Genomic DNA, 10,455 nt, shown 5'->3' with positions numbered 1-10,455 from the left:
GAGGTTAAAAAGGTGGGCAACAAAAAGCAACAGAGTTCATTTAAAGTTGTGCCGTGGCTCCACACTGACACCTAGCGGACATGGATAAAATTACACAGAGCTGAGCTGACAAGTTTTACAAGTTTACTTTTATAAGCAGATTTTTAAAAAAGAATCTGGGACTTTTACAAGTGTTGGTGTTAATTGATGTGCACAGTAAATAAAATTTATATAAAATTTAAGTTATTTTGTTAGATATTTGTATTTTTGGTATTTTCTGACAAAGAGAAAAAGATTATGTTAAGCTATTTATTTAGCATTTAATGCTGTTTGTAAATTTAATCAGTATACAGTTAACTCCCTTAAATGCTTTTAAAATAGTCCGAGGGAAAACCAATTCAACAATATCTATTAATCTCTATTTTGAATACATCGTATGAGAAAATAGAGATTATATCTCACTTTATGAGTAGATTTTGTCATGCTTACAAGTACGAAAGATAGTTTCTTCAGTAGCTCATCTCTAAGATGTAGACACGCACTCTCTCTCTCTCTCTCTCTCACACACACACACACACACACACACACACACACACACACACACACACACACGCACACACACACAGCCTGTCGACCTTCAGTTTGTTCATGAGAGACTGCAGCAGTCCCGCTCCCTGCAGCACATTTTCTCCTGTTTTCCCGACTGTCTGGTGAAAAACAAACCACTCTCTGTAATACAAAATGATGCTGTTCAGCTTTACACAGACTCTACCACTGTCTGTTACATTAGTCTTATAATGATAATCCTGGTTGTAATAAGGTAAGGTCACAAATTACTAAGGTTGTCCTTAGTTTCAATACTAATGCAAAACAAAAATAATAAAAAAAAATTAATAAATAAACAAATAAAAGAAAAAAACTACAAAAAACCCCATAAAAGTTCATTAAAAATAATATTTTACTGATAAAAAATAAAAGCTTTAAGAGTTTAATAAAACTACAAAAAAAAATGTAAATGTTCTGACGAGACTTTCATTCATATGTTGAGACGCAGATAGTTGATTAAGCCATCGGCTTATTGAAGCACCAGGAGATTGCAGGTGTGCCTCAACCAGGCAGGATGGGTCTTGGATGGTGACCCACACCCAAGGTTTGGTCCAAAGCTCCCAAGAAGAAGAGAAAAGATCTGGTGACCTCTGAGGTGATGCAGGTGGAAGAGGACTCATACAAAATCAAGGCTGTTGGCCAGCATCAAGGGAGATGGACAGCCTGGGAAGTGATACTCAACAGAACGACCATGTGGGCCTTTCTGTTGAGGCTGCCGGTATAGACAGCAACACATCCAGGTTCTGCATAAGCTGGCGGAAATACTGGAGGTAAAAGGCTGGAGGGAAATAGCAACAGTGCAGTAACATCCCAGAGGCAGATCCATTTCATCAGGAAGGAGGATCAGGCCCACGTCAGCTCACAGTAGACACAGTCCCTAGTGTTCCCGGGAGGCGAAAGCTGATCTTGGGAGTGGATCTCAACCGTGCTCTCAGGTTCCCAGAGAAAATCGCCTCTGGGAACCTTCTCTGACCAAGACGGTCATCACTTATCCTTCCTTTAAATCGAGCTTTTAACATTCCTAGAAAAAGTTGGTTGCAGAGGTTATACCAGAGCAGCACCTCTGGGATCCCAGGGCCAGCTACAGGGCGTAGAAAGGAGACATCTCAACTGCTGCTCCACCACCCTGAGATGTTTCAGGGTTAAAGAAGCGAAACATCAGCAGGTAGTCCGACCTGTGCTCTAATAATGACTGCAGAACTAGGAGGAACACTGACCCTAATTGAATCCCATCAACTTTTAGTGAGGAGGATGGACCTGGTTAGGTAGAAGAAACGCAGTGCTGCATACATTAACATATAATCTAAGAAGAAAGATGCAAAACCACTGATTAGTTCAACTGAAAAGTGATTAGGTTAACGTGACTGATTACCTCATTCAAGAATCAAATGAAATAAATTAAAAAAACAGAAAAGGGCAGGGTGGATCCATGCTGTATAAGTGCCAAAGTCTGACCATCTGAATGTTTCAGCAGAAATTGAGAATCATCAGACCAGGCAACGTTTTTCCAATCAGGACATTGGAAAAATGTTCAAAGGAGTGGCACCCTGTGTGGTCTTCTGCTGCTCTAGCCCAAGCCCTCTTTTACATATCTTGGTTGTAAGGAGTGGTTGTTTCAGTCACTTGCCTTCCCATCAGCTTGAAGCAGTTTGGCCTTTCTCTGACATCTGACATCAACAAGGCCTTTTCACCCAGATAACTGCTGCTGTGGCTATTTTCTCTTTTTCTAACCACTCTGTAAAACCCTAAAGATGGTTGAGTGGGAAAATCCCAGCAGATCAGCCCATCTGTCCCCCATCAAGTGCGCCACATATAAAGTGATATATAAAAAACCCCTACCTTGGGGTAGGGACAGGCTTAGGGCGTCGGGGGGTTCCCCGGAGGCATCTTCCTTGGGGGGCTCAACCCGGGGTAGCGGTCATGTCCGGTTAGGGGCTCTGTTGGCTCTCAGGTGACTGTTTCCTCGCGGCTGCGTGCAGCGGGGCTAGGGGAGGGTCTGTGCTGACGGACGTGGGTTACTGACCTGGTAGCCTGGCTGCCCCTGGGTGGGTCCGGGATGGGCGTGAGGTTCTGGGGGCGCTCCGTCTCTGGGCTGGGACCCGGACCGGGCCTCGGGGGCTTGGGTCCTGGTTGGTGTGTTGCCGGGGTTGTGGGCGGGTGGGTGCATGGGGGCCCAGCCCTGGAGCAGGGTGCCGCCGGTGCGTCGAGCCACCTGGGGGGCTCTTCAACTGGTGGGGGAGATTGTCACATCTTGCAGGAGCTTTCCTCTCCTCAGGAGCTCCCTCTGCAGGAGGGGGAGATACAGGAGAGGTGGCGGAAGATCTCAGCCTGGGTGTTTATTGTCTTATGTAGTCTGGAAGATGAGTGGATGGTGGGGTGGGTGCAGTTTTCTCTGTGGTGGGGTTGGGTGGACTGTCCCGGGCTCTGTGGGGCCGGGCGGCGCTGCTGCACTGGGCCCCGGTCTGGATGGGCCTGGGCCCCCTTTCCCTGGCGGGTCGCGGAGTATGGGGGTGCCTACTGGGGTCAGCGGGGGAGCTGGCACCAGGGAGGGGTCACTTGCCCCTCCCTTCCTTCCCTCAAAAAACAAGCGCGTCCATGCTCACAGGTGTACACACGGGTGATCACACCCACAAACTACACCCTTTTTGGCTCCTACCTCAAAGCACACTGTGTTCTGTTGATCTTATGTGCTGCACAATAATGTTTAACATTTAGTATTTACTGTCATATTCCCATATATCATTGTGATGTTGTTTATTCTATTACTCTTGTTCTCTTCTGCTTGCTTTCTTTTTTCTTTCTCAGCAGGTGATCCAGGTGATTGATATATGCATTTTTTTTTCTCTGCCCGTTCTGTTGGTTTTTGTCTTTTGCCCTTCTCCCCCGTCCCTCTTCTCAGCTGTTTCTCTTTCCCTCTTTCTTTCTCCCCTTCTTTCCCCCAGTCAAGTCTGTCCCGTATTCAGTAAGTGAAAATAAAAGAAACAATAAAAGGTGAATCAAATGGACCATTATGGCAAGGCTGGGATGGTCAGTTTGGTAAAGTAAATCCGTTGGGCATCTTTCTTTGCCTTTAGACAACAATTCTGATGGCAAAAGAGCCAAACGGGACAGGCCAAAAAAGAAAGAAAAAAAAAAAGATCACCTGATCGACACTATGCAAAGAAGAAAGAAAAAAAAGAAAAAAAAAAGAAAAGAAAAAAAAAAACACCTTTTCTTCCTCATTCTTCCTATACCCGCAAAATATACATGCAAAAATATATTTGATTACTGCTGTTTAGATGCATTCGATGATTATTTGCATTAATGAGCAGTTGAACAAGTGTACCTAATAAAGTGTGCATTGAGTATATGTTGTGGGTTCACCACCTTTAAAAGTTGTGTGGCTGTGCAAGATGTATATTTGCATACTGCAGAGAACAGCATGTGTTTGAAACTAAAGATGTTCCTGTGGTCTTTGCTACAATTGTCCCGTTTAATAAATTCCTTTTTGTGTGCTACTAGAAGAGTCACATTACCCACATCCAGGCATGCAGAGGCAATTGCTCCTGTGACTCCCCATCTCTTCTCTCATGCCTATAGCTTTTGGTCCCATCCAGACCCCTGGTTAAAAATAGCATTTTTAGATGTGGTAATATTCATGGTGAGCAGGATTTCACTTCTTGTGAGAACTGAAATACAAATGTTTTTTATACACTTAATGAAGGCGTCTTTGAGGAAAACCGGTTCCTTCACTCTCCCCTGTTGCTATCCCAAGAATTGATATACATAGGACTGTATTTAATCTAATGCACGAGCCCTGTAGGTCTTTATATAAAAACACAAAGGGCTCATTCTGCTGGACTGCAGAGATCAATTGGAGCTGAATTATGAAAGAAAACTGCAGACGCTATCTGTCATAATACACTTGTTTATACCGAAGTTTTAATGTATTATGAATGCATGCATTGATAATGGATGCAGTTTGTCATGTTCAGAGGGCACTGTTGCTGCTGAATTCAGCCATTTATCTCAACTCCTTGTTTTAATTCAGCAAGGATTTTGCACACTCTGCTCCATTAACTCCAAAGATTCAACATGTTTAACTAAGTAATTACAATAGCAATTTATTTAAGGTTTAGAAATATGACTTTGAATGGAAATTGCCTCACTATGTGTGGAATTACCTTTCAGAGAGCTACAGACAAACAGGGCAGATTTTTTTTTTTTGTTTTGTTTTTGTTCAACAGGTATCTTTATCTGTCATTAGCACATGCTACTTGAAGAAGCTGGTGATCTGGCTGTATATTATACCATATAAGCCCATCACTGACGTATATTTTATAATAATATTTTCCAAAGACATTATTGAGTTATAACTGTTAAAATGGGATTTACCAGGCACCTAAAATCCAATACTGTGGGTAAAAAAATGACTCAAATTAATGACCAAAGTTGATTTGCACTTTGAGCTCTGCTGGACCTGTTCTCTTTGTGGACAGGCTGTTTGATCAGCTGAACTGTGCTGCTGCAGTGGCTTTGAAGTTTTCTTCTCTTTGTGGAATTAACTAGTTGCACTTTTCTAATGTAATGTGACAGTTTTACATGTACTGTGACAGATTTCCCAACTTTTAGCAATAAAGAAATTTAGAAAGCGAAACTGAATAGCATCATCCGTTTAAATTTGAACTGATGGCTCCTCCCTTTTGGACTGTAATAATCAGGTAACAAACATGTAATAAGCATCTCAATAGCACGTTATATAAGTGCACTGTAGGCTTAACATTACCTCATAAGCAGTACATCAGCCCTGTTATTTGTTCACCCTGCAGAAGAAGACGAAATAGCACACACAGCACTTGATACACCAACTATAATGCTCTTTCCTTGGCTCCACTCTGTTGGGACCATACGCTCTGCTCTCATTTGGAGAAAGGTGATTAAAAGGAAATGAAGTCATTATACTGCAACATTCAGTAATTTTTTTAAACACACTGAAGTGTAATATAAGAAGGATTTTCAATGTCCCTAATGTCTTGTTACTGTTAATAATGTTTGTTTGTGCTGCTTCCACAGTAGAATAATTAATGTGATATAGAACACTGTTCTCTTGTCAGTCCTAAGATGAGTCAATACCGATGACACACATCTGCCTTTTAGTAAGAAAATACCCAGAAAAAAAATCATCATATTAATAGGCTGACACCTTCTGACACCAACAATCATGCCACATTCTTCCCTTCTGTCACCTTTTTCTCCCCATTGTGACGCTGTTTCTGCATGACTAAATGCATCGACTTGCTGCCATGTGATTGGCTGATTAGATAGGTAAGCACTTTGGTACACCGGTTTTTGTGTGTTGATATGGATGCAAGATGGGCATGTACACAAACAGCTCCTCGTTGGCATCTTCACAAAGAATCACTAAAAAGGTCTCTGTCTCAAGTCAGCGAAAGTTACTCATCCTTCATCTATTTACCACTGCACATACTTGTGTTAACGTCAGTTTCAAATCTTGTGTCCACGCTTTATAATGACTAACAGAGCCCGTGAAGACGAGAAAATCACTATGTAGTGTCAACTACTGTCCAGCAGATGGCAGCGAATAACTTGTAACAAGGCCATAAGAATTTTTTTCCCCCCACACTGATTATATAATTTTTTTTGTTGTGCATATAAATGTGTGGCTTAATGTTAATTCATGTTTGATTCCTTTTGATTGTAAGACACCTGAAAAGAAATTACATTAGAGCGACTTAGTACAAAGTTTTTATTGTAAATGTTTGAAATACTACAATACATATGTGGTTACAATTCTGACAAAATGGCTAAGGGAAAAAAAACGTAACAAAAAAAATAAATACATCAGCACTGATTGATATGTGGTGAGCTGAGTCTTGAGATATTTCAAGCTACATCTTATTTTAATTATTTTTGCTTTTAGGAATCGATTTTACTTGGAAAAGGTTTGTGACAGCTTTGTCTTCACAGAATGGCTGTATCAAACTCATACTGCATGTTATTCTCCTGTGTCCTCAGACAGCCTCTTATGAAGTTTTGTAATAAAATAACTACTACAGTGACATTTAGCTAACTTTTATGACAGAAACACATGTATACACATCATCTGTGGCATCTCAACCACGTGCAACTGCAGGAAAGCAAGCCAGCTTTTGAGGTGTCATTGACCACAGAACGTACAGCAAGAGATAAAGCAAACAGCTTCGGCGCTGTATTCCCCCCCCCCAGCTGTTATTTCTTCTTCTAATTGTTTAGCCAGAACAGCAGTGGTCACGGCCGAAACTTTACAGCTCCAGGGCAGTTGTACAGAGGCACAGTGACTTAACACAGGCGATGACAAATACGCCCTGAAAGATTGTCACAGTAACAGAGTGTTTCAAAAGCATCATCATCACCCTCCACTCATTAACCTCATGCAACACAGAGTCGTAGGGTTTGTTAAAAAATAACCAGTATTCCAGACATAAGATTTAAAAGACTACTCCAATGTGTAAAAATCACTTTCAATGAATAAAAAATACTGTTTGTTCCTTTTACATCCCACTGTGACATCAGACAACATTCCAGACACTAAATACAAAAGCAGTGGAAATAAATGAAAAGAAAGCCTTTAGTGTCATAAGCACACAGTACACAGTGTGACCTGTAATTAAAAAGAAGAAAGGAAAAGAAAAAAATAAGAAAGGGTGACTCCCTCTCTTTTGTCGATACAGAAAAGTGCCGGAAACATTTGATCCTTCATATTGTTTGGTCTGTCCTCATCTTATCATCTCACAAGGTGTCCTTTTCTTCACCAGTCTATTAAAGCCTGTGCATATGTGTGTGTTCAAAGTTCTGCCAGAGTGGAAATGTGCAGGGATTCCTGTATTTTAAGCCAGCGTCCTCTGTCTTGGTTTTATTCTGGGGTAGAGCTGTAGAGGACAACACAAAAAACATATTAATAATCCACATTTTAACACCTAGAATACTACACTGATAATACGCTGATTCATAACTCACCCCTAAGAGGTTGCGGGGAATGTAACCCTCAGTGTCGCCCATGCGCGCCCACCACCACTCGATCTCATCTTCGTCCTCCCTGCGGACGATGGTCATGCAGTCTCCCTCGTGGAACGAGAGCTCATCAGGGTTTTCAGCAGAGTAGTCCCAAAGGGCGTAGACCACACCCCTGTTCATGATACCCATTTTTTCTTGCACGCCTGAGGAAAAATGACATTTTAAACACTGAGTTTTTGTTGAAAGAGGGAGGGGGGAAAAAAACAACATTCACAAGACAGGAAACAATAATGGAGAGACAAAACAGCTTTTACTGACCATAGAGGAACTGAGAGCACTGGGTGTAGCCTTCTTCCATTTCTTCACATTTATCAGCTGCCGTTTGCATGTCGCTGTAAGTCATAGCAAACACTGCTGCTCCAGACTCCACCAAGAACTTGCACACTTGCACATTGTTGCAGGATGCAGCACAGTGAAGAGGTGTCCTATTTATTTTAATTGAAAAAATAAAGAAAAAAATAGAAAAACAAAGAGGAGAAAATGTGACACGTATTAGGAAAAAAGAAAAACAGTAAAGCAAAAATAAAATGAATGTGCTCAGCAGCGAGCATGAACTTACCAGCCGTCACTATCAGCGGCATTAACATTGACACCAAACTGAACCAGGAACTTTACGATCTCCGTATGGCCGGCACAGACAGCGTTGTGTAGAGCAGTGATGCCTTCATCATTGGGCTGACTTGGATCTTCCACCTGTGATTCAAAAACCACAAGAAGTGAAATACTAGTATAATACCAGAGCAGATTACCAGCAGGAGTGACAATATAATATATAACAAGCTTGTGGGAGAGATTTCTTACTTCGTAGATGATTCTCTGAACCAGATCAAACTCTCCCTCCAGAGAAGAGTCCAGCAGCAGAGCCAGTGGGTTGAACTTGACTCTCATGTTGTGCTCGATACGTTCAGAACCAGGCTTGCGCAGATTGGTCCTCTTTCCCTAAAGACACAACCATAATAGTGTATCACATACACATAAACGATCTTGAACAGCACAGAAAAAAAATATAAATCTCAGAGAGAGGAGACGTCCACTTGCTCTTGCCCTCAGTGTGGGCTTAAAGCAAATGAGGGACTTGTGCTTCCAGCGAGCTAATCCAGTTTATGAACGCAAGCTGAAAAAAACTAATTAATTCCTCCAATACCACGATTATGCAGCCCGATATGGAAAAAAGGTTCTTTAGCTTTCAAATTGAGGTGACAAAAGGAGGGGACTGGGCTGGAAAATGGGTCATAACACTGATTTCTCAGTGTTACAACCTGCTACCTTAAGATCAAAACCGCTTAAGGAGTTAAGCAACAAGAAAAAGTAAACTGGTGTTTATTTTTAAGAGAATGTGTAAACTGCGCAAAGCGGGGTGGATATCGGCTTAAAGAGAGCAGAATGAAGCCCATTTTCTCCTGAAACAATAGCAGTACTTGATGGTGATTATTCAATTATATAACACCAGAGCAGGTCACTGGTGTTCAGCAGGGCCAAGTGTAACTCATGATGTGCCCCTAACAAACATGTGAGAGGATTTACAAAATGCACGCAGCACAAATACAAACACAGGTAGTGTCTCCTGTGGACTGCAATGACTAGTTCTTCTTTCAAAAACAAACAGCTAACAGCCATGTTATAATTGAGATTCTACAGATTAAGATTCATACCGGTGGCAGAGTGACCTGTCCAGTGACCTCAGGTGCTTTCATGTTGAAGGTGTCCTCTCCAAAGCTGTCCTGCTCTGCTCCGCTGGGGTATGGAGGTGGTGGGTATGGGGGGAATTCTTCCAGGAAGCCTTCTGGAGGTGGAGGGGGCAAACTAGGTTCTGTGTCCTCCAGACCAGGAGGTGGTGGCGGTGGGAAAAGAGCATCATCTGGCCTTGGGGCTGGGTGGGATGGTGGAGGAGGGGGAATAATTTCCTCAGTCTCCAGGATGGCCGGTGGTGTGTAGGGCTGTTCAGTAAAGGCTGGGAGTGGAGTGTTGATACCTGTGGTCTGTGAGGGTTCCTGAGTTTGTCCTCTCTCTGATGGGTAGTTTTCGGTGCCAGTCGGAAGGCTTGGACCATGTGGTCCGGCTGATCCTTCCACCGCTTTCGCTGCTTCTCCAGTAAACGTGGGAGTGGTTGGTGTGTTCACAGTGGTCTCCATAGCTGCCAGGGTAGTTTTCTGATAAAGGAGTTTCTGAATGTTGGGCCCTGCCGGACCCTCTGGTTCAGTGATGGAGCTGCGTTTCTTCAAAGGCCGAGGGGCATTGTAGAATTTCTTTCTCAGGGCTTCCAGGTCACCATCGCTCTGCCTGTAGGGGTTGGAAATGAAGGGAAGCAGCTTGGTAGGGCTGAGTGGCCGGGGGATGCGCTCTGTCTCTGGCTGCTGCCCCTCAGATGAGCTGGAGCCTGTGTTGTTGGTTCCATTGTTGTCAAGTTCAGTTTCTGGGGCTGGGGAGCGACGCTCTAAGTATGGATTCTCTGGATGTGGGGAGCCTCCACTGGAGATCAGTGGTTTACGATACACTACAAACAAAAAACGGGAAACAAGTGTTTAAGACAGCGAGAGAGAAAAAAAGAAGAAATTTTTTGGTGCATAGCTCTTTTTTGGACACATTTCACCACTTCTCTCCCTTCTACTTCTACTAACTTGATATTCAGAGGATGGAGCTTCTTTACAGCAGCCTTCACCATGTCACAGCATAATCATTATGCTTTCTATTATTAAGTTGCAATTCATAATAACAATGTATTTGATTATTTTTTGTATTTATTTTAATTCATTAATTACAACAAGTAGGGTTTTTTTTCCCGTTTCGTCTTCCTCATTAAATGAATGGGCTATATTA

At 42.5% G+C, this 10,455-nt stretch overlaps 1 protein-coding gene across 2 annotated transcripts in view; it reads right to left on the bottom strand.

Annotated features, from left to right (window-relative positions):
- Positions 1–6,318: 6,318 nt before the first annotated feature.
- The window catches only part of LOC146655609 (apoptosis-stimulating of p53 protein 2-like), a 29,557-nt gene continuing 25,420 nt past the window's right edge, over positions 6,319–10,455 (bottom strand). For both annotated transcript variants that reach the window (XM_085428057.1, XM_085428056.1), the window contains 6 exons: positions 9,291–10,132; positions 8,440–8,577; positions 8,198–8,331; positions 7,897–8,063; positions 7,582–7,781; positions 6,319–7,493 (listed from right to left, as the gene is read on the bottom strand). In XM_085428057.1, the coding sequence (XP_085284183.1) occupies positions 7,452–7,493; positions 7,582–7,781; positions 7,897–8,063; positions 8,198–8,331; positions 8,440–8,577; positions 9,291–10,132 (1,523 nt within the window). In that variant the 3' untranslated portion in view covers positions 6,319–7,451. The remainder of the gene's footprint in view (positions 7,494–7,581; positions 7,782–7,896; positions 8,064–8,197; positions 8,332–8,439; positions 8,578–9,290; positions 10,133–10,455) is intronic.

Source organism: Rhamphochromis longiceps, linkage group LG13 (assembly GCF_057381845.1).
Source record: "Rhamphochromis longiceps isolate RC_006_pf linkage group LG13, R_longiceps_female_GT1.1, whole genome shotgun sequence".
Lineage (NCBI taxonomy): Eukaryota > Metazoa > Chordata > Actinopteri > Cichliformes > Cichlidae > Rhamphochromis > Rhamphochromis longiceps.
The sequence above is the reverse complement of the archived record's forward strand: the minus strand, read 5'-3'. Positions and strand labels throughout refer to the sequence as shown.